General features: G+C 45.7%; 2 protein-coding genes across 7 annotated transcripts in view; one reads left to right on the plus strand and one right to left on the minus strand.

Moving 5' to 3' along the window:
- TSHB (thyroid stimulating hormone subunit beta) overlaps positions 1 to 19,440 on the plus strand; it is a 58,526-nt gene extending 39,086 nt beyond the window's left edge. For all 4 annotated transcript variants that reach the window (XM_030220399.1, XM_030220395.1, XM_030220394.1 and 1 more), the window contains 3 exons: positions 514 to 672; positions 5,237 to 5,402; positions 18,730 to 19,440. In XM_030220399.1, the coding sequence (XP_030076259.1) occupies positions 644 to 672; positions 5,237 to 5,402; positions 18,730 to 18,993 (459 nt within the window). In that variant the 5' untranslated portion in view covers positions 514 to 643 and the 3' untranslated portion in view covers positions 18,994 to 19,440. The remainder of the gene's footprint in view (positions 1 to 513; positions 673 to 5,236; positions 5,403 to 18,729) is intronic.
- A 2,128-nt stretch (positions 19,441 to 21,568) lies between these two features.
- LOC115481339 (mitochondrial glutamate carrier 1-like) overlaps positions 21,569 to 27,899 on the minus strand; it is a 43,722-nt gene continuing 37,391 nt past the window's right edge. For all 3 annotated transcript variants that reach the window (XM_030220400.1, XM_030220401.1, XM_030220402.1), the window contains 2 exons: positions 23,826 to 23,901; positions 21,569 to 22,829 (listed from right to left, as the gene is read on the minus strand). In XM_030220400.1, the coding sequence (XP_030076260.1) occupies positions 22,670 to 22,829; positions 23,826 to 23,901 (236 nt within the window). In that variant the 3' untranslated portion in view covers positions 21,569 to 22,669. The remainder of the gene's footprint in view (positions 22,830 to 23,825; positions 23,902 to 27,899) is intronic.

A 27,899-nucleotide genomic window follows, 5' to 3' on the forward strand; every position in this document is an offset into this window, starting at 1 on the left:
CTTTGGTTATCAGACTTGCTGTCTCAAGGTTGTCTGTTTCCATGGTAGGAGGGTTTGTGTTTTGACTTATTCTTTGTACCTAGCCTCAATGCCAGCTCTTGGGGTAGGGGGAGGTGAGGGGGTAGGGGGGGAGGTTGCAGGGAATGAGTTGGTCTGTTTAATGGCACTCCCTGGTGGAATTATATTTTTAATCTCTATGTGAGTGAACTGTTCCCCCTCCCCCGTGTTTTTAGTGAAAATTAAGGCGTCATATGTGAATTACTCTTAACCATGAAGCACAATTTTCATATGTAGCCTGCGTGCTCATAGTAATTGCTAAAAGCCAAAATTTTGCCAAAAGAGGGCCTACGGCTGCATTCTTTCCTCTCACTGTTGGTTGTGGGGTTACATATTTCAGTTGTGAGAAGATCAGTTCTCTCTGGAAGCCCAGCCTGCAGTGCCTGGCTCAGTAGTGCTAGAGATGACAGGCTACCACAGGAATCTCTGAGTAACTAGTCCTTCCTTGACTTGCAGGGCCTAAGGAGAGAGGCTCAGGAGCAAACCCAGAAGAAACCGAGGAGAAGAGGGAGAGTCCACAGAAGCCCAAAGAAGGAATAGGAGGGAGCTCAGGACTTTGTCCACACCCGTCTCTTCTAGAACCTTGATGGGTCTTGTTTCCAAACCTATTCAAAGGTATTTTCTTTTTCTAGTTTCATGTTTCTCAAGATTAACATATGTTCTTTTTTTACCTACTTTGCATGTCTGGTGCAACGTTGAAAGTGAATTGTGAGTACAGGAGGGACGGGGGGGGGGGGGGGGGGGGTGTTTCTGGTTTGTTACTGTTATCTCTCTAATGCTTTTGTTCCCCAAGTCATCAATTTTTTTTTTTTTTTTTTTGTGGTGATTCCATTACTCACCCTGTTTGTTCCTTCAAGGTAGATCACAGCAGACCTTTCGGTTCACTGGCAGTAATAGATAGACAGATAGCTATAGATAGATAGTTGGTTAACTCCATCAGCTACTGCTTTTGGATTCCAGCATAGTCATAACCTGCCTGTACTGTGCTCTGGGTCTTTGAGCCTTGACAGCTACTTGGATTCATTAACTATTTTGTAGCCCACCCACTGCAGTGACCATCCTTGGGCAGGAGTCGCCTTCATCAGCCTGGTTTGAGTGCACTCAAAATCTGGCCACTAGATGTCACTGCTGAGTGAAGCTGAGAGCACCTCCCTCTTTTCCTTCCCTCCAGAGCTGTCAACACCATCCCTGCAGCATTCTTAACTCAGGAGTCAAACTTAGGTCCTCCCAACCTTTCTTTGTACTATGACAACATTCCTGGTCCTTACAGCCTGTTTCATTTGTAAAGCAGAGGAGTGTGGTAGCCGTGTTAGTCCACTCTTAAGGTTATCAATAGAAATCAAACAAAATAAAACATGGAAAAGAAAATAAGATGATACATTTTTTATTGGACATAACTTAATACATTTCTTGATTAGCTTTCGAAGGTTGCCTTTCTTCGTCAGATCGGAAATAAGCAAATGTGCTAGCTGACAGTGTATATAAGTGAAAACATTCAAGCATTACTATGACAGTCTGACAGGGTGGGAGGATGGTGGTGGGTAGGAGGTATGCATGGGGACATCAAAGCATATCATTGATATTCTAACAGGATGGGTGTGGATAGGTGAGGGGAGGGTGATCAACAGAGACATACAGCTTTATGGTTTATAATGGGCTAGGAACCCCAGATCCTTGTTGATTTCTTTTCCATGATTTGTAAAGCAAAAAGTGATGGGTAGCCTGAAAAATTTTTGTTTCGTGTTGTTTCCAGGAATGTTTATTTTATTTGTTTTTATTTGGCCATTTTTTCGTCATGGGAGCAAAGTCATTGAGTGCACCCTTTGAAAAAAGGGCGCGCAATGTGCAAAGAGTGCACTCTTTCTCAAAGGGGGGGGGAGGGGAACATGAGCACAGTGGGGCACCCTCTTTGCAAATAGCCGCAGACGATAAATACAAATTGTCATGGTTTTTGATTGATAATGACACGCAGTAACATGGGGCATGTCTTTGACATTTGCCATATCGTTGCAAATGAACGGTTTATACTGTCATCCATTTCCAAAATTTCTGCCTTTTCTGTATCGAAGTACTGCAAGAATTAGCCAATACCTTCTGTGTGCCTCACATTTACAATTGCTGTCTCCAGGTCTGAAAAAGGGGGTATGTTCATCTCCAGAAACCCTGGTCATTCTCCTGCATATGACAATAATTTACTGCATCAGGAGTCAGTGGCGGCCCTATCATTAGGCCAACTGAGGCGAGGGCCTAAGTTGGCACTGTTTATAGAGCGGCATCTTTTTCCCGTCCTTCCTCAACTCCCCTCCCCTGCCTACCATCTTTTAAAATGTTTCAAAAGGTGCTGGTGGCAGCAGGGGCGGCAGCGATTCCCCCACAGCAAGAATAACCTAGACACAGCGGCGTAGCAAGGGCGGGGCGCGGTGGGGGCAGTCCGCCCCAGGTTCAGGCTGCTGGAGGGGTGCAGAGAGCAGCCGCACGCCTGTCGGCTCCGCTGTTTCCCTGCTCCCTCTGCCCTGGAACAGGTTACTTCCTGATCCGGGGCAGAGGGAGCCAGCGGAGCCGAGAGCCGCGCGGCTGCTCCCAGCAGCCAAGAATGCACCTGGGGGGGGGGGGGATGCGCTGGGGAGGGGGGTGTTGTGCTGCACCCAGGTGGCAGCCGACCTAGGATCTTCACTGCCTGAACATAAGCAATATGTAATTACAGCAGTAAAAAAACATTCAAGTAACAGTATACATTAACACAGCCTGCTTCTTCCAATGTCAACACAAACGCTAAAACATCTTAATAGCGCAGGGGCTAAACGGAAGTGGAACATAGAGACAGATAAGATAGAGTAACAGGCATGAATAACTTAAGGAAAAACGTACACATGGACTGCTGCTGCTTTGTGTGTGTGTGTGTGATTATCACGTGTGTGTAATTATCTAGTTAGTTGCTTCTTGCATCAAAGTAGGGATAGTCTTGTGTTTGGTTTTTAGGAAGTGCTCTGGAGAAGGCTTGGTGTGTATCACATCATATGATGTCCTTTGGCCTCTAGGCTACAGGAGATGGTGAGGATTGCTTTGTAGTTGCAGCTTTTGTCTCTGCCATGCTTCCTGTACAACCAAAACCATGCAGGTTCCCATTTGTGGGCGTTTTTAACATGTATTTATATGATCAGAGAAGGCCTTTCACTCTAGTTTGCTTAGGATCCAACAGAGGGTTAATTCTACCCTGGCTACCCCTCCTTCCTTTTGCAGACCTTTCTGGAGGCCCTGCCTTCCACTCTTCCCCCCCCCCCCCCCCCCAATTTACTTAGAGGGTCTTTTACTAAAGATTAGCATAAGTTATCTGTAGCATGGTCCATAGGCATAAAATGGGGCCTGTAGCAGATAACTTGTGTTATCCTATAGAGAAAGAGCCCCTTAATTCTTAATAGTGTAGGAATGGAAAACAAGAGCATTTCAAATCCTTCAGCCATTTCTTTATGATTGGAAACAAAACAGAAACCAGAAAATCATCTAATAATTAATAACCCGGTATTAAAGACTGCTAATGTATTAACACATGTATTGTAAGCAATAACAAAACTTGTGCACCAAAACAAATCTAGCAGATAGTGAAAATATATGTTACATATTATACAGGAAGTCCTGGTATGTATTCGTACTATGAGAGCCACAAAAATGATAAAGGGGATGGGACGACTTCCCAATAAGGAAAGGCTAAAGTGGTTAGGGTTCTTCAGCTTGGAGAAAAGATGGCTGAGGGGAGATATGATAGAGGTTTATAAAATAATGAGCGGAGTGGAACGGGTAGACGTTGTTTACTCTTTCCAAAAATACTAGGACTAGGGGGCATGCAATGAAGTAGTAAATTTAAAACAAATTGGAGAAAATATTTCTTCACTCAATGTGTAATTAAATTCTGGAATTCTTTGCCAGAGAATATAGTAAAAGCAGTTAGCTTAGCGGGGTTTTCAAAAAGGTTTGGATGGCTTCATAAAGGAAAAGTCCATAGACCATTCTTAAAATGGACTTGGGGAAAATCCACTGCTTATGATAAGCAGCATAAAATGTACTTTTTGGGGATCTTGCCAGGTACTTGTGAACTGGATTGGCCACTGTTGAAAACAGGATGCTGGGCTTGATGGACCTATGGTCTGTCCCAGTATGGCAATACTTATGTACTAAAAGCAACGTTAGCTAGTTTTGAAATTCACAGTATAAAAGGGAGACCATTGTTCAGTTCAATTGAAGAGCTGTCTGCTTCTTCTGGCTTGCAAACCCACACAAGACAGAAAACATGAAATTCTGAATAAAAATAAAAGCAATATACCAAATAAATTTATCTAATCTATGGAGCAGTTTGATAATACTCAGACACAGCATAAAAAGGTGGACCCATACAATAATCTAATTATAATGGGAGGTAAGACACATTCCAGGCATTCAAGACAATTAAGAATGAGCCAGTAGAGTCGATAAAAGACCTTGAAGAGTTGCCCAAAATCCAGATCCTAAATGTACACTGATAAAGGGCTATGAGGGAGATTCACTTATCTTTTTCTTGAGAATGGGTTGTTGACACATGATGACATAGGAAAATTATATAAACAGGAAATTTCTAGAATCAAGAATTTTGATCCCATCCTCAAACGATTATTTTATTTTTTACATAATCTCACTTAAAATGGGATTTAAAAAGTTTTACTGCTCATCTCCCATATGACTGAAGACATTTAGCTTTGTCTTATGTGGTAAAATCTGTTTGCAATGTGCCTTTCATAACTTACTGATAAGATAAATCAGATGACGATCATAAGTTCATTTGTCACTATGGACTGAGGTCCACTGCTGCCCTCCCATCTCATCTTGCTCTATTAAAATGTCAGCAAAGGGTTTCTTACCTTCACAACACGCCGGGTAATAAGGACTCTCACTGAGTAGATGACAGCAAATCAAGACCAATCGCTCCTTCCAGTTAGCCCAACTGTCTTCCTTTCTGGTTCTCTACTACTTTGGGAAATGATATACATTCCCAGATTGAAACCAACACCAGTTCCCTCACTAGACCTTTCACAACCTCTTAACCTCATTCTTGCCTCTGTTTTCTAAGCCTGTACCAAGCATGTTTAATTCTACTTCAGAGCTGACCTGCTCCTGTACTCCTTTAAAAGTGTCTTTCTTTGCCTCTCAGAATGAATCCAATCTTTCTCGGGACTGTCCTTTTTGGTCTGATGTTTGACCATGCTGCTGCCTCGCTTTGTGTCCCCACCGAATACACTATCCATGTGGAAAAGAAAGAATGTACCTTCTGCCTGGCCATCAACACCACCATCTGTGCTGGATTCTGCTTGACACGGGTACTATAATCTTATCTCTTTACTTCCTCAGAAGAATAAAATCTATGCCGGCAACTCAGGTTTGTTGACACAGTTACACTTTTTTAAGGTAGGGTAGAGTTTTTGTTTCAAAGCCAGACTGATGAGGAGGTACTTGACCAGGTTAAGGATACCAGCACAATGGAGTTTGAGCTTACAAAATCTCTCTTATGCATATTCTTTGTAGATATCCAGAAAGCAGACTGGTTAGGGAATACTGAAGAACCAGGCAGAGAAGCATTGGTTTAGAGCATAAAGCTGCAACACCTACACCCACCACTTCTTAGAAGCCGCCACTTTACCTCTCTGTCCTCATATGTTTATGTATTTTTATTCAAGAAGAACTCTGACCCAGTCCGAGCCTACAAAGAAATGCCTCAATTAATGAGGCCATTAAGAAGTTAACTTGGGCAGTGTGCAGCCATCGCCAACGAACTTTCCCTCTCTGCCTGTATAGGGACCTGAATTATTTTCATAATTAAAGATTTATGTAGCGGTAAGGATTGAATCTCCTAACCCCAAACCTAACCCTAGTTCTATTCCTCTGTGTGAAATTCTGGAGATCATTTTTAAAAGACTTGCACAGCTTTTACACGTGCAAATAGCCCAATGTGTCAACGTAGCAATTATTTAGCAACTAGGAAAAAAGGCCCATTTCTGACACAATGAAACGGGCGCTAGCAAGGTTTTCCTCTTGAGTGTGTGTGTGATAGAGAGTGTGTGTGTGACAGAGAGAGTGAGACTGTGTGCGAGAGTGTGTGTGGGTGTGTGAGAATGAGACAGTGTGCCAGGGGCCCCCCTCCCTCCCTCCCAGTTTCAGGGTCCGCCTGGCCCCCCCTCCCAGTTCCAGGGTAGTTGCCCCCCCTTCCAAGTTCCAGGGTCTGCCCTCCCACCCATCCAGTGCCAGGGTCGTTGCCCCCCCTCTCCCCCCCCCCCCCCCCTCCAGCCAACCTGCGATGTTTAAGTGAAAAATTAGGGAGCTGTGTAGTGTAACAAAATGCACCTGCAACATTGTGAAGCTGACTCCGTGGCTTCATTGAAGTGAAGGGTTGGTAAGGTTCGTCAGAATCGTGAGTCTGTAACCATCTCTCTCGGCCCCGCCCCTCGCACCTCTGATAGGTCCGCTGCCCTCAACGTCAAAACGTGATGACGTCGAGGGCGGCGGACCTATCAGAGGCGTGAGGGCGGGGCCGAGAGAGATGGTTACAGATTCACAAATCTGACGAACCTTACGAACCCTTCACTTCAGTGAAGCCACGGAGTCAGCTTCAGAACGTTGGAGGTGCTTTTTATTATAGTAGAAAAGTTACATGCATATAGCTGCAGCAAACATTTGTCAAAGGGTATGTTTTGGGTGTGATTTAAGCACACCTGAAAAGTATGTAGGTACATCCAATTTTGTAACAGCAATACACGCATCTTTTAAAAACCTAGGGCCCAATATTCAAAGCGATTTAGCCAGCTGTTGACCGGTTAAATCACTTGGTCAGGGCTAACCACTAATATTCAGCGGCAGTTAACCAACAAAGTGCCGCTGAATATCACGATTAGCGCCAAACTCAGTCGGCTATGTTTGGGACGTTTTGGGGGTGGAGTCAGCACTTGGCCACTTAAGTGCTGATATTCAACTCTTAAGCGACCATGTTTATCGCCTAAAAGTCTGCCCTATTTTTACATGCACTTGGTCATAAATTCTATTCTACAGAACTCAGGATATCAGAGACAAGGGAGGGAATATATAGAGTGATCCCATGGTCCATGGGATGCGGAAGGTCTCCGAAAGGTTAGTTGAATGGGGCAAAACAGATCTATTCATGGATGTTCCCAATTCTTGAACAAGGGGCAGGTGATGCTTGGGCTGAAAGATCATTTGTGAGGGTCTAATTTTTGGCTTAGTGTATCTACTATCTGACTGTGTTGACCTGGAAGATAGGCCGCTTCAGTTGGCAGATTGATGGAACAGGTGAACTGCCATATTTTTACTGCTTCCTGGTATAATTGAAGAGATCCTGAGCTGCCTTGTTTGGTCATGTAAAATATCACTACCTGATTGTCAGTCATTAGGATCATTTTCCTGCTCAGAGTTTGAATGCTCTTTAAACGTAGAAACTTGTTGTGAGCTTGAGTAGGTTGATGTGCAGAACTGCTTCTCGAAGATCTCTTTGCATGCAGAGGTAAAGGAAATGAGTACCGCAGCCATGTGGGGATAAGCTTGTGGTTATGGTTAACTGATGTTATGGTGTCTGAAATATGCAACTTTCCTTGAAGTTGAATGGTTGTAACCACCATCAAAGCAGTGAATGAGAGCCTTCTGCAGAGCAAGTGGCAGTGTTGCTTCTAGTGAAGTTTGAGTTGCTATTACAATGGTCTCATATGCAACCTCACTAGTAGTACCAGGTAGGCACCTGGCTGCCGTGTGGGCAAGGAGCTTACATAAGTACATAAGTACATAAGTAGTGCCATACTGGGAAAGACCAAAGGTCCATCTAGCCCAGCATCCTGTCACCGACAGTGGCCAATCCAGGTCAAGGGCACCTGGCACGCTCCCCAAACGTAAAAACATTCCAGACAAGTTATACCTAAAAATGCGGAATTTTTCCAAGTCCATTTAATAGCGGTCTATGGACTTGTCCTTTAGGAATCTATCTAACCCCTTTTTAAACTCCGTCAAGCTAACCGCCCGTACCACGTTCTCCGGCAACGAATTCCAGAGTCTAATTACACGTTGGGTGAAGAAAAATTTTCTCCGATTCGTTTTAAATTTACCACACTGTAGCTTCAACTCATGCCCTCTAGTCCTAGTATTTTTGGATAGCGTGAACAGTCGCTTCACATCCACCCGATCCATTCCACTCATTATTTTATACACTTCTATCATATCTCCCCTCAGCCGTCTCTTCTCCAAGCTGAAAAGCCCTAGCCTTCTCAGCCTCTCTTCGTAGGAAAGTCGTCCCATCCCCACTATCATTTTCGTCGCCCTTCGCTGTACCTTTTCCAATTCTACTATATCTTTTTTGAGATACGGAGACCAGTACTGAACACAATACTCCAGGTACGGTCGCACCATGGAGCGATACAACGGCATTATAACATCCGCACACCTGGACTCCATACCCTTCCTAATAACACCCAACATTCTATTCGCTTTCCTAGCCGCAGCAGCACACTGAGCAGAAGGTTTCAGCGTATCATCGACGACGACACCCAGATCCCTTTCTTGATCCGTAACTCCTAACGCGGAACCTTGCAAGACGTAGCTATAATTCGGGTTCCTCTTACCCACATGCATCACTTTGCACTTGTCAACATTGAACTTCATCTGCCACTTGCACGCCCATTCTCCCAGTCTCGCAAGGTCCTCCTGTAATCGTTGTGTGTGCCTTGAAGAGTCCTTTTGCCAAGTTCTGCAAAAGCTACGTTCTGCCTGTCGTTAAGTTAGCTTTGGCTGTTCATGTGTCTATGTGTACTCTTATGAGATTGTATATCCTGGATAGCCACGGGTGAAGATATTGCTTTGTTTATGAGGAAATCTAGGCGCTGGAGCATATGGATAGTTACTTGAACAGTATTATGCACTTGGTGCTGTACTGTTACTAAGATGAGCCATTCATCAAAGTAAGGATACATACACGAGGAATGGGGAGGAGAGTTCAGTATATGTACAGAGAGCCTCTGCCCAGTTAAATCACTTGTCCCTGCCTAGCCGCTGAATATTGGCACTAACTCTCCCTGTACGGTCTGGTCTGGTTAGTAATGGGGCAGTACTTGGGCAGAGCCGATACTTAACTGATTATGGGCAGTATTTAGAACACTAACCAGGTAAGTGGCTAAAATTAGGACAGTAAAAAAGCTGTCTTAACTTTAGCCACAAGCTAACTGCTCACAACATTAGCCAGTACCAGATTCACTTCCAGGTTGCAGCATCAGGCTTAATGGTGCCTCCCTCCCCCATGATCTCAATCCCCTCCTTCTTCCCACCCACCCAATGTCATCATGAAGGCCCAACCAACACCCCCTCCTTCCCAGCCTACCTTACAGATTCTTGGTTGTCCAGTGGGGTCCAGCGGGCAGGAACAATAACAACTCACTCCTGTCCATTGCAGCTCATTTCATGTAATTGTCACCACAACCTCCAGCAACAGTCTCCACCAGAGTAGATTTTCTCATGATTTGTGTTGCTTGTTTTCTTGGATAGTGGTTTGTGGTGTTGACATCTCATGTGAGGTTATGCCCAGAGCATGACATAAACTGTGGCTGCCATTCAATGGCGTTCCGACCCTAGCTGACACCCGGGGCGGATCGCCGATGCGCCCCCCCCCCCCCCCCCCCGGCGAAATGACACTTCTTCCCCCACCCCCGGGTGCACGTCGCTGGGGGGGGGGGGTGCTGCGGTGCACACCTGTTGCCCTGTCTCCGAGAGAGTTCACAATTCGCATGTGTTCACTGCTCCGAGTCTGCCCCGGAACAGGAAGTAACCTGTTGTGGGGCAGACTCAGAGGGAGCAGTGAACACATGCGAATTGCGAACTTTCTCAGACTGAGACAGGGCAACAGGCGTGCGCCTTGGCAACCCCCCCCCCCCCCAGCGGCGTGCACCCGGGGCGAACCGCCCCCACCGCCCCCCCTTGGTACGCCACTGCTGCCATTGACTCTGTTTTGGGACTGCAGAACTTGAATAAACTGTTGCTATCAATGCACGAGTGTTGAGATAGTATCCTCTAGATCAGCTGTGCTCTTTTGGGACTCTAGCTAGACACCTATGTTGGGATGGGCTTTGAATGTTTGTTCATTTATCTGAAACCCAAATCTTTAGAATGTATTAATTTTTTATAGGGACTGAACAGCTTGCAAGGGTGACCATACTAAGAGCGGAGGAGTGGCCTAGTGGTTAGGGTGGTGGACTTTGGTCCTGGGGAACTGAGGAACTGAGATCGATTCCCACTTCAGGCACAGGCAGCTCCTTGTAACTCTGGGCAAGTCACTTAACCCTCAATTGCCTGCCGCATAGAGCCTGCCATGAGTGGGAAAGCGCAGGGTACAAATGTAACAAAAATAAAATAGATACTATTGGAGATTCTACATGGAATGTTGCTCACTAGCAACATTCCATGTAGAAGGCTGCGCAGGCTTCTGTTTCTGTGTCTGATGTCCTGCACGTACGTGCAGGACGTCAGACTCGCAGAAGCCTGCGCGGCCACATTGGTGATCTGCAAGGGCCGACTTCTACATGGAATGTTGCTAGTGAGCAACATTCCATGTAGAATCTCAAATAGTAGCAACAGTGGAGGAGTGGCCTAGTGGTTAGGGTGGTGGACTTTGGTCCTGAGGAACTGAGATCGATTCCCGGCACAGGCAGCTCCTTGTGACTCTGGGCAAGTCACTTAACCCTCAATTGCCTGCCGCATAGAGCCTGCCATGAGTGGGAAAGCGCGGGGTACAAATGTAACAAAAAAACAAAAAAAAAAAAGATCAACAGAAGATAGGAGACTATAACGAGACATTCGCTGCAAACAGAGGAGTTGTACCTACTGCAAGATACTTGGTTAATACTCAGGGCACTAGAGAGACCACAAGGAAGGATGGGGTAATAGCAGTGCTGCATGAGTAGGGCGAAGCATAGGACTTTCCAAGGTTGAAGGTGGCTAGGTATGAGGGAGTATGCATCTTTGACGTCTAAGGAAACCAGCCAGTCGTTGGAGGGGTATAATCACCACTACAGTTCATTTTTAAATTTGTCATCTTTTATGTAGTGATCGAGTTCTCCAGGATCCAGGACTCGAGGGAGTCCTCCTGACTTCTTTGGAATGAGAAGTACCTGGAGTAAAACTCATACAATCTGGTATACGAGCTTTATACTTAAAAGTACCAAGGCCAGAAAAAGGCCATGGCTGTGTCTAGCACAGCCACCTGTTGAAATGGATGTCTTGAGGTAGTCACCAGAGGCCAGGTAGGCAAACTTTGGAAAAGAACATATTGTATGGAAAAATTAACAAAACTGAGTGTGTACAATTTTTTTTTTTTTAGCACCCAATTGGCAATCATTATGAGCTGCCTGTTCTCTTGAAACTGTGATCTTTCCATTACCAGAAGGTAGTCAGAAACTGGCTCCATTCTTCACCCGTTTCTTTTCTCTTTTAGCATTGTGGGTAGACAGAAGTACAAAAGCATAGTTTACAAGGATCGAGTTGGTAAAACTACAGCGATGGTACTGTCTTTTACAGACAGGGGTAGTTTGCTCAGGTGTCTGATTTGCCAATGCATTGAGGCTAAATAGTGCTCTTTGATCTGGGATAGAGGCAGTGGTGTGCTAGAGCAGGCTCTCACAGGCTCGCAAGAGCCGGTTGTTAAGTTTTTAAGAATTTTGGGAGCCGGTTGTTAAAGTAGGGCCCTCCATGGCTACTTTAACAACTGGCTCCCAAATGTGGGCTTGGGCCCCCTAATGAATTATCTTTTACTTTGCTGGTGAGGATGCTGAGCCCTGCCAGCCAAGTAAATAGACCACTGCTGCTCCCCGCTCCTTGTTTCCAGCTCTGGGCAGCAGGCTGGGACTTCTCGAGCATGTGAAAGAAGTTGCAGCATGCTGCTCAGAGCAAGACGTTGGGAGTGGTGGCAGTCCATTTATTGGCTGCCAGCAAAGGTATGCCTAGTGTGCCCGCACGAAGGGAGGGAGGAGAGAGAGGCAAGTGTTGCTCCCCCACCCACCCCTGCCCATTCCAACTGCAGAGCTGGCTACGTCCGGAGAAAGAGCCTGTTGTTAAAAATGTACCAGCACACCCCTGGATAGAGGGGCTCACTTTCAAAGCACTTAGACACACAAATAGGCATATTTTCAAAGCACTTAGCCTTCCAAAGTTCCATATAAACCTATGGAACTCTGAATGTCTAAATGCTTTGAAAATTAACCCCTACTGGGTCCTTGGTCTTTTTGCCAAAAAAGATTGTGCCTAATTGATTGTGCATCTGTTAGATGGTTTCATAAATCTTCACACAGGCCCGAAGCTTGGAGGTATACTGTTCTGCACACCCTAACTGCTACAGCAGCCATGTGATCCTGTGTGGTAAGTGGAAACCACTCTTTCCGCTGACAGAGACTGGTATAATTTACCCCTGTATCATCGCTAGCCAGGGCAGAGAGTCTGTCTGCTGTAGGCAGAGAATGATGAGACTTCGTCAGCTGTAACGTGCGCAGTGATCCTTCCCACTGCCTCTCGCAGTATTAGGGTTTTTCCTAGGTAGGCCACTGGCTGCAGACTGGTTTGGTAGCCAAGCAGGCTTGTTGTACCCTAGAGCTGGCAATTTTGTAGTTTTAGTCTAGGATGGTACAGAGAGTCTGGGTTGTGCCACATTTTTACCTAAAGTTTTTGGAAAACTTGAGGTATAGGCAGGACTATTTCACTTGGTACACAGATGAAGAGAGGGGTTTTTTGCTCTACTGGGCAGCTGCTCATGCCAAAAAAATGAACTTTTTTTTGACTGCAACGTCTATGCTACCACTCCATTTTAGTATTAGACTTGTATCCCCTGCACCTGCTCCATATGAACTTCAAGGCATTAAATGTTTAATCAGTGGATTTTCTTTTTGTTACATTTGTACCCCGCGCTTTCCCACTCATGGCAGGCTCAATGCGGCTTACATGGGGCAATGGAGGGTTAAGTGACTTGCCCAGAGTCACAAGGAGCTGCCTGTGCCTGAAGTGGGAATTGAACTCAGTTCCTCAGGACCAAAGTCCACCACCCTAACCACTAGGCCACTCCTCCACTGTTGGTGCTATTTGAGATTCTACATGGAATGTTGCTATTCCACTAGCAACATTCCATGTAGAAGTCAGCCCTTGCAGATCACCAATGTGGCCACGCAGGCTTCTGCTTCTGTGAGTCTGACGTCCTGCACGTACGTGCAGGACGTCAGACTCACAGAAACAGAAGCCTGCGCAGCCTTCTACATGGAATGTTGCTAGTGGAATAGCAACATTCCATGTAGAATCTCCAATAGTAGCAACATTCCATGTAGAATCTCCAATAGTAGCTGTTTTATTTTTGTTACATTTGTACCCTGCGCTTTCCCACTCATGGCAGGCTCAATGCGGCTTACATGGGGCAATGGAGGGTTAAGTGACTTGCCCAGAGTCACAAGGAGCTGCCTGTGCCTGAAGTGGGAATCGAACTCAGTTCCTCAGTTCCCCAGGACCAAAGTCCACCTAACCGCTAGGCCACTCCTCCTGAGAAGGTAGTGGTCAGCAGTCCATACTCAGAGTGGGAGAGCAAGTACTGAGAGCTCTGGCCCATGGAGCAACTGTAAGAGTGAAACTTTTTGTAGGCTGAATGTGAGAAGTACGGTGGGGAGCAGCTTTTGAAAGGAGCTGTACAACTATACTTACAGCTACTGCATGACAGTGCTCTGTAGTACAGAGCTAATTACAGAAAGGCCATGACGCAGGACAAACATTCTCATGTATGGGTGATGTTCCTTGCTGAAGCCCAGCATTGAGAGACACCCCAGGGTCTTATCATCAAAGCCTTTTGGGAAATCTATTGCCCATTACTGTACCAGGGCAATCTAATACAAAAATGAATTCTACTCCAAGGCAGGGTTGCCAAATAAAAAAAAAAATTCCCACACAAAACAGCCCAAAACACGCACACACCCCACCCCTGCCGTCATCAACCCCGCCCCTTGTCATCACCCCACCCCCGCCATCAGCCCCACCCCCACCATCATCGCCCTGCCCAATATGTCAGCAAACCCCACCCCTGTTGCCATTAGCCCCCCCCCCAGCCGGCCGAAAAACCGCCCCAAAACCCGCACAAAAAAAACAAAACCCGCCGCGGGTTGCAGAAAACCGCCCAATTGGGCGGGAAAACCGCCCATCTGGCAACCGTGCTCCTAGGGGAGGAGGGCAGATATGTGAGAATATATGATCTTTGATTCTACTCAGCGCCTGGACTGGCATGCAGCTATGATAGATGCTTCCAATAGCTTTGAAAAGAGCACAAGGGCTAAGGTAATGACTTCACCCATACGTGAAATAGCCTACTAGTCCTTGCAGAGATGATTTTCCTCATAAGACCTCCTGTGCTTGGACAAGGGGGCAGGTAGAGAATAGGTATGAGTGCTGGTTCTTTTTTGGTGAGGCTGCACTACTTGTAGATAATTAAGGCACTGCCCCTTTCAGGTTGCCGTTTTTATTGGGCATGCTTTTGATGGACTCGAGTGTATTTAAACCACCTCTCACTGATGCAGTTGGCGTAAGCTGTTATGTAGAAGAGATTTACCAGCATCTTTCTAACCAGAGCCATTCTAATAAAATTTTTAAAAAAGCTGGAGGTAAAGAGTAAAGGTCTTCCCCATGGGGAAATTCTGGTGCAGGGGATGGGGACTTGATTTACCGTCTTTATGCAGTTACAATCAAAGCAGTTTACATAATAGATACAGGTACTGATTTTGTTCCTGGGGCAACGGAGGGTTAAGTGACTCACCCAGAGACACAAGGAGCTGCAGTGGGAATCAAACCCAGGTCCCTAGGATCAAAGTCTGCTGCAACCATTAGGCTACTCCTCCACTAGTCTAGCAGAACTGCAATGTGTCTGCTTCTTACTTTTAGAAAGTTTGAATGTGGTATGGGAAACTACAGTAATTAACCATAGCCTGATTTGGGTTTCTTTTTTGGTGGGGGGGGGGGGGGGGGTAGCTTAATTTGATGCTGAAACTTCCAACAGGTGCAGGGACCTCCTTGGGGTTACAAAAACAGGATTTCATAACGGTGGGGCATGTTTACAGAAGTGTGGCAGAGCTTTGCCAATTACCATGTGCTTTTAAACTTTTGCAATTAAGCACAAAGCCTGGATGGCAAACATTGGGTGCAGAGTCAGCAGCATCTGTTCTGCAGTTACTACACAGGGTAGACAGACCAGATCCTAAATGCTGCACCTAAGACAACAGTTAAATGCATGCACAGTAGCTACTAATACAAAATTTTGGCCATATGTATAAAAATAATGGAGATAGGGAAAAAGTGATGCTGATTTGGGTTAGATGACTCTTTGAGGGGTTGGGAGGAGAAAGGAAAGTCCATAGAATAGGCGCACTTAATAGTAGCTGCTCTTGAGCAAGCATTAAAGTGCATCCATACTGAACTCAGGAGCTATAGCATTAGCACAAGATCCACTGTGCAGTCTATGCTTATAATCTGCCAAGGTATCTGCCACAACAGGGTATCTAGTTAACACATGAATTAAGATGTGCTGTTATAACAGTTACTACACTCATGTACTGTGTGCTAATTCACCTACTTACCACACCCCCTTTGTTTTTTTTTTAGTTGGTTTGACAAGGGTTTGGTTTTTTTTTTTTTTAGTAGAAACTGTGCCCAAACATTTGATTCTTCTGGCTGTGGGATCCCCAGGATAGGGGTGGGAAGCTCTAAGCTAAACATTAAAGCTATGGGCAGTTGGAAAATATGTCCCCGATACATCCCATATCTGGCAGGCAGGTCTTATGCCACTTGAATTTCAGGTCACTGTGTTGATTTCTATTCAAATTCAGAACAATGTGACATGATATGAAAAACTGAACTAGGATTTAAGTGAATCTCACCGGACAGCAGGCCAAGTTATTCTCACAAGTGGGTGATGTCATCCCACAGAGCCCAGTGTAGACGCCTTCCTGCCCAGTGCATAAGCGCTTTGTCCCTCAGTTATGTAAAACAGCTAAAGAATACAACTCCAAGGGGCAGTGGAGGGTATGTGAGAATACTTGGCCTGCTGGCCTCAGAGAACACCTGCTACGGGTGAGTAACTTTGCTTTTTCTGACGACAAGCTGGCCAGTAGTATGCTTGCAGCTGGGAAGCCCTAGCTACCAGGCTTAGCAAAAACAACGCTAGGGCCTCAAAACCTCAACAGTTAATTATCCTGAAATTATTTATGTACTAGGTATGAAAGTTCAGCCTAGACTGAAGAAAATTGGCTGTGGGGGAAGAGGGGGATAGAGTTGGATTCTAGATGACAAATGAATAAATAAACGTACCATCTGTACCAAACCAGCTATCCTGCTTAAGGCACTAATGAGATATGGCCAGAAGAGCACATCACAGCTTTGCAAATCTCCTCTATGGATGCTGACCTCAAGTGCGCTACCGCTGTGCCCTGACATTATTAACCTCCAACCTACTCCAGCCATAAAAGTGAAGGAGATGCAATCTGCCAGCCAATTAGAAATTGTGCATTTGCCAATGGCTACTACCCCCATCCTGTTTGGGTCAAAAGAAACAAAATGTTCGGTGTACTATCAGTGGGCTTTAGTCCATTACAGCTAGGTTAATACTTGTTTGCAATCTTAAGGTATGCAGTAGACTTTCGCTAGGATAAGCAGGTGGTTTTGGGGAAAAATGTTGGCAGACTGATTAAGATGGAACTCCAACACTATCTTAGGAAGGAACTTGGGGGGGGGGGGGGGGGGGGGGGTGTGTGGAGAACTACTCTATTGCAAAACTTGGTGTAAGGTAAATTAGCTACTGGGGCCTGAAATGACCACCACCAAAAAACACAACTTTCCAGGTCAAACCCTGCAGATGACAGGAATCGGCTCAAAAAAGCTTTCTGCAGGAAGACTTTTTGGGCCTTGTTTATTGCCTGCATCCTGTCCTACCAGCTGTACACAAGCCTTTACTTGCAATCTTTGATACACAGTACACTTATTCTCTCTCACAGGAACAGGCCTACACGAAAATGCCACCTCTCAATCTGGTTTGAACCAATCACCTCTATCAGGGTTCATCTCAGTGCAATTAGTGCTTATCTGAATGTAGGAAGTAAGCCTGTCTCAGTGCAGCCTCTAGTTGTTTGCTTCATGTGAGGTTTGCTATTGCCAAAGCCCCGTTAAATTTCCAGCTGTGTTGTGGGATCTGACCTTGATTTATCCTTGCCATTTTTGGGGCATAGACCGTAGAAGTCTGCCCAGTACTTGCCCCACCTCCCAACCACCAGTGCTGCCACCCAAGCTCCGTTAAGCTTCTGAGGATGCCAACAGCATTACTGCACCAAGGACCTCTCCACCAGCACAGTCTCAGAAGAATCTAAGGCTGATGCGCAGTTGGCGCGAGTACCCTCAATGCCCAGGCAGATAGCAGCAGTATCTGTGCAGCTCCTCCTTGAACATGGCTCAGAACCACTCAAACGAAGGAATCGTCAAAGGTGGGCGAGTCAGAGCAGAAACATGGCTGCTCAGAGATTTGTGCACCAGCACCTTTACCAAAGAGAGGGGGGGGGGGGGGGGGGACGCACTCCGCCTGGTGTCTGCAATGCTCCCAGCACCGTGCGAAGAGGACTAATGCTTTTACTGCTTGAGCTTTCCCCCGACACTCAGCATTACAGTCTTTTGGTAACAACGTTGAACCAGTACACACCCTCGGTGTTGGGTCTGATGTTGACTGGTCCCGGGGCCTACTTTCAGCGTCCTATATGTTGAGAGAAGTGAAGTGGAGACCTCCTGGATGCCAGTACATTTCCAGGGGTAGTCTTAGTGGCCATTGATGTTTCCGGTGCCGATTGTCGCTGTATTGGCCTTCGAGGTGCCAAAAAGTCTCTCCTGCTGGACCTGGTAGACCCTGTGTCCTCAACTGCATTTGTAAATAGAGGCTCACGGTCAGGCCCATGGCACCAATAGGGCAGGTCCATCATGAAAATCACCTTATTACACTAGGTGCACCTAAACAGGCCTAGCAACTAGCGAAAGGCGACTTGGAGACAAAAATACTAAAACAAGGTTAACAGAATAAAATAAAGAGAAAAGATAGCATAACTGAGAAAGGGACAATACCCCCTATGGGAAGGAACTGATAAGGCACACTGACGTGTCCTCCCTGCTCTGTGGAAAAACAAAGACTGAGGGACCCGTCCTCACGCTTCAGGCAGTAAGGCACCAATGCATGCGCGGTGGGACACTGCTTTGTAATTTCTACATTCATCTCACTAGTCAGCATCTACACTGAGCTCCATCAGCTGAAGTCATGCAGCTATGAGAATACTACTGGCCTGCTTGTCCTTGGAGAAATCGATTTACAACATGAGAAATACAATCTGATTAAATTCCTTATTTGTGCACATTAACATGCGTTAAGAATATTAGAAAAGAAAAGCAAGCAATTTGTGGAGTACTGCCTATTTATGTTAACTCCTTTGCTAAAGCCTCATCCTGTTTTATTTTATGTATGTTGTCATTTTTCTAGTTTTATAGCTGAGCTTTCAGGACCTCAAATCTTCCCCACTTTATATAAACAGACCTAAAATGTCCTTTTTCTTGCTTTTTCCTTAGGATCCCAACCTGAAGGAGAGACTCCTTAAGAGTACTTTATCACAGACTGTTTGCACATACAAAGACTATGTCTACCAGACTGTAGCGATTCCAGGCTGCCCGGTCCACATCAACCCTCACTACACCTACCCTGTTGCTGTAAGCTGCATGTGTTCTAAATGCAACACAGACTATAGTGACTGTGTCCATGAGATTAGCACAATGAACCACTGTACAAAGCCACAGAAGACTAATCTTCTGGAACTCTCAAACTACATTCAGTAAAAAGATGGGGCCCCTGGTCACTGGTTTTTTTTTTTCCTCCTCTCCTCTAAGTCTACAAAAACATTACATTGCCTTCACATCTCGCCTTAGATCTGTATCCTCTGGTCACCAGAGTTTATTTTTTTGGAGGCTGAAACTGAATGAATGCCCATTTGCTTGCACTTTGGAAGATAAATCTGTGCAGAATGCTATACTCTCAGTATCGCTACCTTCTCCTATCAACGCAAACCATTTGAAGTTTACAGGAAGATACTCCTACAGTAGCCATTCAGGCTATTCTACAAGCAACAGTCACCCTCACCTTCTTCTGAGGATAATTTAGCTCTTTGCAATGGTTTCTCCACAGCCATGCTTATGCACATTAGTTTACTAACTAAGCCTACATTGAGCTAGCCACACTGTTTGGGCAGAGAGCATGGTCACCTTTGATGAAGTCTGTATGTTAGAAATAAATACACAATAAACTAACAATGCATGACTTCCTGAACTGCAGTTTATTGCTATAATTTGTACAGGGGATCTCAAATATTGTGGCAGTGTTACAGGAATATTAAAAGTTCATGAAACCAAACCTTGCAAAGGATAGCATTACATGTGCTTTTCACAGAAGTAACCTCACAGACAGCAAAATTCATAGAGAATACAGTTTGTTCCAATACATTGTCATTAACAAAATATTTGATTCTCCAGGATGAAAGACTGCAAGTCTACCTTTACAAAAGGAAGCAGGGAGAGGTTGGAACTACCACAAACATTGCTCTCCTGGATTTCTATTCCATCTGTCAGAGTTAGCTCCAATCCACTCAAAGTCTTCCTAGATCCCTGCCTTTGTCTAACCAACTAAGGGCCTCCTTTACAAAGGAGCAGGAGGGGACCACGTGCCATATTGGTTCTATAGCACGAGAGCCCGGTGGTAGTTCCAAAGTTGGCGTGCGCAGTTTCCTGCAGTCAAAACTTATTTTGGGGGCATTCCCAGCAGTGCAGCCATATTGCTGCACACTGCCAGATTACCACGGGGTTAGCGTGTGAGCCCTTACCGCGCCTCCTAACTAGGTGGCGGTAAGGGCTCAGGCAATAGCCGCACGCATTAGCCCACAGCCATTTAGGACCCCCATTTAAAAAAAAAAAAAATGGCCTTTTTCCTGCAATTTCACATGGTAAAACTAGTACAGGCCAGTTTTTACTGTGGCTTAGTAAAAGGGCCCCTGAGTGAGGGGAATATTGTGACTGGTTGAATTATAAAAAAGGGCTTCAGAAGACAGAGCCCTGTAAACTGAGCTTTCATATAATGCCCTTCCAGTCACCTACTTTGGTTAAAAAACAAAACCAGACATTGCATAACTCCCAGCCTCAACTGGGATTAACCCAACACCCCTGTCTGCAGGAGCTGTTTAATCATACATCCCAAATCAGCAGTATTTTAAAAGGGGCTCCAAGAGTACCTTCATCAGAATGCACATTTCAGGAGCCAACCAACCAGAAAGCTCTGATCATTCAGTCACCACCATGGGTAGAAAAGTTTAAAAAAGGTCCCACTGCACATACCTATACAGTAAGCGAATGTGTCAAGTTTTATTACCCAGTAATCCAAGAACTCATGATCTAACCGTGTTTCCCCAAGTCTGGTCCTGGAGTATTTATTTGTTACATTTGTATCCCACATTTTCCCACCTTTTTGCAGGCTCAATGTGGCTTACATAGTACCGTAAACGGAGTTAGCCAATTCCAGTATGAACAAGGTGATATTGAGGTACATGTATGGTAAAGACCAGGAGTGGCCTAGTGGTTAGCATGGTGGACTTTGGTCCTGGGGAACTGAGTTCGATTCCCACTGCAGGCACAGGCAGCTCCTTGTGACTCTGGGCAAGTCACTTAACCCTCCATTGCCCCATGTAAGCCGCATTGAGCCTGCCATGAGTGGGAAAGCGCAGGGTACAAATGTAACAAAAATAAATTAGATACTATTGGAGATTCTACATGGAATGTTGCTACTATTGGAGATTCTACATGGAATGTTGCTATTCCACTAGCAACATTCCATGTAGAAGGCTGCGCAGGCTTCTGTTTCTGTGAGTCTGACGTCCTGCACGTACGTGCAGGACGTCAGACTCACAGAAGCAGAAGCCTGCGCGGCCACATTGGTGATCTGCAAGGGCTGACTTCTACATGGAATGTTGCTAGTGGAATAGCAACATTCCATGTAGAATCTCAAATAGTAGCAACAGTGGAGGAGTGGCCTAGTGGTTAGGGTGGTGGACTTTGGTCCTGGGGAACTGAGTTTGATTCCCACTGCAGGCACAGGCAGCTCCTTGTGACTCTGGGCAAGTCACTTAACCCTCCATTGCCCCAGGTACAAATAAGTACCTGTATATAATATGTAAGCCGCATTGAACCTGCTATGAGTGGGAAAGCGCGGGGTACAAATGTAACAAAAATAAAAAAAGGGGGGGGGGGAACTTAGAGAGTGAGAGGAAGGATTAAGATATGTCCAGTTACGGTGTTTGGTTACGTTATGTCGCTGGTATCCCTTGCCAGTCAGGATTTCAGGATATCCAAAATGAAGTATGCATGAAAGAGATCTGCATGTAATAGAGGCAGTGTATGCAAATCAAGATCATGCATATTCATTGTGGATATCCTGAAAATCTGAATGGCAAGGAGTATTCCAGAACCCCTGATCTAAATGACAAGTCTCAGGTGGAGAACACAAAGCGCTCCCCACACTAAACTAGGTTTACAGTCTTTTTCACAGGGACAAAGCATTTGTGAAGTTATAAAATGCCAGAGTTGGCAAATAGCAAAATTTTGTACCCAATAACTGATCTAATAAAGAAATTAAAGCATAAAGTGAATCCAGAAGCCACCACTTTAAAATGTTTACAAAAAAGTGCTTGCTTCTACTGTGAAATGTCCAAGACTATTTCAGTCTAATCTCAACTCTTGAAACGTCCCCAAAAATTGAACCAATGTTAGAAAAAGCCAGAATAAAAAAAAGGACACACTAGAAGCTCCTGTGAATAAGACATTGCACCAGACAGTACTGAATTCACACATATAGAAAGAGTCAGGCATCAAAACTGTATTATCTTTGGGAGGGGGTAGGGGTGGATGGGAAAGAGGATGTTCACAGCAACACCACATGGGGAAGTCAGTAATTCAGAGAAAGGATTTTATACCGAGGTCCGTTCGAGCAACACATTTCTCTGAAAGCACCATACAATGGAACATTTCATTCAGAACTTCAGTGCATTTAACCCACAGCTTCAGTAGAAGTGCTATAAAACAGTTACCCAAACAGTCTGAGAAAAAAAAAATACAAAAGTGTATAAAAACAAGATCTACAAAACCCTTCCATTGGGACTGATGACTTTGCGGGTGATGAAGAAAGCTGCTTCTTGCTCCCAGACAAAAAAAAAAGTTGATCCAACACCATTAGGAATAGCCCAGCTCCTCAGCCACAGGAGCTAAGAAATGCTACTAAGAGGAGGGATGGGGTAAGAGAGAGAACAAACCGGTGCAGTTTAGGTATTGCAATAGCACAAAAAAAAGTATTTGGGAAAGAAATTCACAGTCTCACAAGTTTACATTAAAAGAAAAAAAAAAGTGACTTCAGAGCTGCCTTCTGTTTCTTGGTTTCTACCAACCTCTCCTGCAATTTCAGGGAATAATGTTATCTTTAGGGTATGAAGTTATTGTACTGTGCAAGTTCTATAATTGATTCCCCTACACCAAAGAAATACACAACTTGAACTATGCCGAAAAGAGGAGCGATGACCAGGGCTCGGCAGCCAGCCCCCTTCAAGAATGCAGATGGACCCTCCTTCAGCCAAATTTTCCTACAAAATAAAACGCACATATACTAAGACAATAAAAAATTACAATTGACAACTGCAAACATGCACTTCCAGCATTGATACTGCAAGACTATAAACCCCGAAGTGTCTCAGACCTGTGCACAGACCACCTTTTGTATTTAAGGTATTAGCTGTCTCATTACAGCTCAGCCTCCAAATCACCAAACACGTTACCTGTGCAATTCTGTCACAATAGGACAAAACTGTTTCACAACTGACAGTTTATGAGCTGCTTTTCATACCGTAATTAATCTTGTGGTCTAACTCTGATCTGGCCAGGGCAAGAACGCACCCCAAAACAGTGGCGGGATCTCATTCTACTCCTCCCTTCCCCCCAGAAACAGCAATTGCTGGGAAGGGGATCCCCCCCCCAAACACATTACGCTCAGAAGGGATTCCATTTCACATTTCTCCCATAAACATCTGTGTGTTTTCACCTGGTAGACTTGGGAAAGCCTCCAGTTATCCCTTGAAATGAGCTACTGGGGGGGGGGGGGGGCAGAGAAATCTGCTCAGAGACAGTTGCTAGGCTTGATGAGTCATATTGCCAGTACAGTCTCATCTATAAAAGGTTCTTCATCATCTCAGAGCTACACAAAGGGCATAGCAGAAAATGGAGAGGATAAAGGGGCTGTATTTACACACATCCATGTGGAATAGCTTCACACGTGCAGCTGCACAGTGTTGCCTGAAATGGAGCTGCTCCAAGTGGGAAATTCTACTTATATAGTCCCAGACCAAGACTGGTTTTTTTTTTAAAAGCAGATGTTAGCATATATAATTATTAGAAATTTGAACGGGTGGGGGGGGGGGGGGGGGGGGGGGGGGGGAGCATGCAAATTGTCCCTTTAAATACCTTGAATATTCACCATACAAAGCATAATCTATTTCTAAGAGAGCTGAGACCAGTCCAGTAACCAGCACTCTATAAAGGGTTAACCAAAGAGCACAGCCTTCGCCCAGTTACGATTTCATTACCTGGCACAGTCTTTTATTCCATGGTAGGTTTCCTCATTCGCTCCTTTGTTCAAAGACTGAAGACGCGTCTTTATCACTGCAAAGAAATAAGTTTGCAGCTTCATAGACAGCAGACACCTCTATTAAAGAGCCAGCACTGAAAGAATGCATAGTATGGCCGTTTCTAATGTTGAGGGACAGCGGGTAAAGCACCTACTACGTCCGAGATGTATAGCTCTGCGTGGTACGACAGCTGCCTCAAATCTGCACTAAAGGTACTATGTAGAAACATACAAAAATGATGGCAGATACAGACCAGTCTGCCCATCCATGCCATCTACTATATATCCTGTACCTGTTCCAAACTTTCTTAGAGATGTTTCAAAATTGTCTGATAAGATAGGGAAGTGAAATTTAAAACAAAAATAAAAAAAACATTTTGAACTCAATTGAATGCCTGGCAATATTCTATTAATTTTGTTTTTAACCATATCATGTGGATCTCAAAAGCTGAGACATTAGAAACCTTGCCCACTATCAGACACTTGGCCACCTGTTTACTAAGGTGCACTATAGGTGCATTAGCGTTTTTAATGCACTTAAATGGATTACGCACGTTAAAACTAACATGCCCATAGAAATGTGTGTGTGTGTGTGTGTGTGGATTAGTTCTAGGTGCTAAAGCCACATGTAAATGTCAGTGTTGTAGTCATTACAAAAAAAACAGCACCACGGGTCTTTAAAAATGGAACACAGTTCTTTAACGAATGAGCCTTGACAAAAAGACCCGACACTGGTCGTGTTTTGGTGACTAGCACCTGCGTCAGGGGTCACAGTGATGACATGGAAAACTTGGGGAATAACTCGAATATATTCCTCTACAATATATTATTCCTTACCCCACGTCTCATAGTAAAAGCTACAAAGCAACAAGGCACTTTCACTTTCTGTATCCAAAGTACTGACCCCTTATATGAACCAGAACAAAAGTACACACGTTGTTTGGATGGAACACACTAAGATGGTGAGCAGGTACATATATTATACAATACTATCATCTGCACACATCTAGATGTGGGCATTTATAGCAGCCCTAGGACATGCCTTAAAATCAAGGAGCGCTTTTTGGGCCAGTTATTCTACAAAGAAAAAAGTAGGGGCCTGTTTTTCTTTATAAAATAAGCTTAAAATGGCCCTTCTGTTTCAGAATTACAAGTCTAGAGGTCTAGTGACAGTAACAAGCTTTCCTATTTCAAAATATATTTGTAACAGACTCAACAGAAGAGGTTGCTCTGTCACACCAATTAAATAGATTATTATGGCATCAGGATACCAAACAGGAGTCAGAATTCAATATGCAAAGATTAAAACAGCAAAGGCTGTATCTCACCGAAAGGAAAAGATTTAAGTACACTCAATACTGGGTTATCAGTGACAGTCAAGTATCTCTGCATTTTATTACAGACTTACAGCGAATGCTACATACCTGTAGAAGGTATTCTCCGAGGACAGCAGGCTGATTGTTCTCACTGATGGGTGACGTCCACGGCAGCCCCTCCAATCGGAAACTTCACTAGCAAAGTCCTTTGCTAGCCCTCGCGCGCCCGCGCGCACCGCGCATGCGCGGCCGTCTTCCCGCCCGAAACCGGCTCGAGCCGGCCAGTCCAGTATGTAGCAAGACAATACACTTCAAGGGAAGACACAACTCCAAAGGGGAGGCGGGCGGGTTTGTGAGAACAATCAGCCTGCTGTCCTCGGAGAATACCTTCTACAGGTATGTAGCATTCGCTTTCTCCGAGGACAAGCAGGCTGCTTGTTCTCACTGATGGGGTATCCCTAGCCCCCAGGCTCACTCAAAACAACAACCATGGTCAATTGGGCCTCGCAACGGCGAGGACATAACTGAGATTGACCTAAAAAATTTACCAACTAACTGAGAGTGTAGCCTGGAACAGAACAAACAGGGCCCTCGGGGGGTGGAGTTGGATCCTAAAGCCCAAACAGGTTCTGAAGAACTGACTGCCCGAACCGACTGTCGCGTCGGGTATCCTGCTGCAGGCAGTAATGAGATGTGAATGTGTGGACAGATGACCACGTCGCAGCTTTGCAAATTTCCTCCATGGTGGCTGACTTCAAGTGGGCTACCGACGCTGCCATGGCTCTAACATTATGAGCCGTGACATGACCCTCAAGAGCCAGCCCAGCCTGGGCGTAAGTGAAGGAAATGCAATCTGCTAGCCAATTGGATATGGTGCGTTTCCCTACAGCCACTCCCCTCTTGTTGGGATCAAAAGAAACAAACAATTGGGCGGACTGTCTGTGGGGCTGTGTCCGCTCCAGATAGAAGGCCAATGCTCTCTTGCAGTCCAATGTGTGCAGCTGACGTTCAGCAGGGCAGGAATGAGGACGGGGAAAGAATGTTGGCAAGACAATTGACTGGTTCAGATGGAACTCCGACACAACCTTTGGCAGAAACTTAGGGTGAGTGCGGAGGACTACTCTGTTGTGATGAAATTTGGTGTAAGGGGCCTGGGCTACCAGGGCCTGAAGCTCACTGACTCTACGAGCCGAGGTAACTGCCACCAAGAAAATGACCTTCCAGGTCAAGTACTTCGGATGGCAGGAATTCAGTGGCTCGAAAGGAGGTTTCATCAGCTGGGTGAGAACGACATTGAGATCCCATGACACTGTAGGAGGCTTGACAGGGGGCTTTGACAAAAGCAAACCTCTCATGAAGCGAACAACTAAAGGCTGTCCTGAGATCGGCTTACCTTCCACTTGGTAATGGTATGCACTGATTGCACTAAGGTGAACCCTTACGGAGTTGGTCTTCAGACCAGACTCCGACAAGTGGAGAAGGTATTCAAGCAGGGTCTGTGTAGGACAAGAGCGAGGATCTAGGGCCTTGCTGTCACACCAGACGGCAAACCTCCTCCAATGAAAGAAGTAACTTCTCTTAGTGGAGTCTTTCCTGGAAGCAAGCAAGATGCGGGAGACACCCTCTGGCAGACCCAAAGAGGCAAAGTCTACGCCCTCAACATCCAGGCCGTGAGAGCCAGGGACTGGAGGTTGGGATGCAGCAGAGCCCCTTCGTCCTGCGTGATGAGGGTCGGAAAACACTCCAATCTCCACGGTTCTTCGGAGGATAACTCCAGAAGAAGAGGGAACCAGATCTGACGCGGCCAAAAGGGAGCAATCAGAATCATGGTGCCTCGGTCTTGCTTGAGTTTCAACAAAGTCTTCCCCACCAGAGGAATGGGAGGATAAGCATACAGCAGACCTTCCCCCCAATCCAGGAGGAAGGCATCCGACGCCAGTCTGCCGTGGGCCTGAAGCCTGGAACAGAACTGAGGGACCTTGTGGTTCACTTGAGATGCGAAGAGATCTACCAGGGGGGTGCCCCACGCCCGGAAGATCTGTCGCACCACACGGGAATTGAGCGACCACTCGTGAGGTTGCATAATCCTGCTCAACCTGTCGGCCAGACTGTTGTTTACGCCTGCCAGATATGTGGCTTGGAGCACCATGCCTTGACGGCGAGCCCAGAGCCACATGCTGACGGCTTCCTGACACAGGGGGCGAGATCCGGTGCCCCCCTGCTTGTTGACATAGTACATGGCAACCTGATTGTCTGTCTGAATTTGGATAATTTGGTGGGACAGCCGATCTCTGAAAGCCTTCAGAGCGTTCCAGATCGCTCGCAACTCCAGAAGATTGATCTGTAGATCGCTTTCTTGGAGGGACCACCTTCCTTGGGTGTGAAGCCCATCGACATGAGCTCCCCATCCCAGGAGAGACGCATCCGTGGTCAGCACTTTTTGAGGCTGCGGAATTTGGAAGGGACGTCCCAGAGTCAAATTGGAGCAAATCGTCCACCAATACAGGGATTCGAGAAAACTCGTGGACAGGTGGATCACGTCCTCTAGACCCCCGGCGGCCTGATACCACTGGGAGGCTAGGGTCCATTGAGCAGATCTCATGTGAAGGCGGGCCATGGGAGTCACATGAACTGTGGAAGCCATGTGGCCCAGCAATCTCAACATCTGCCGAGCTGTGATCTGCTGGGACGCTCGCACCCGCGAGACGAGGGACAAC

The sequence above is a fragment of the Microcaecilia unicolor genome, chromosome 12 (assembly GCF_901765095.1).
Source record: "Microcaecilia unicolor chromosome 12, aMicUni1.1, whole genome shotgun sequence".
Taxonomy (NCBI): domain Eukaryota; kingdom Metazoa; phylum Chordata; class Amphibia; order Gymnophiona; family Siphonopidae; genus Microcaecilia; species Microcaecilia unicolor.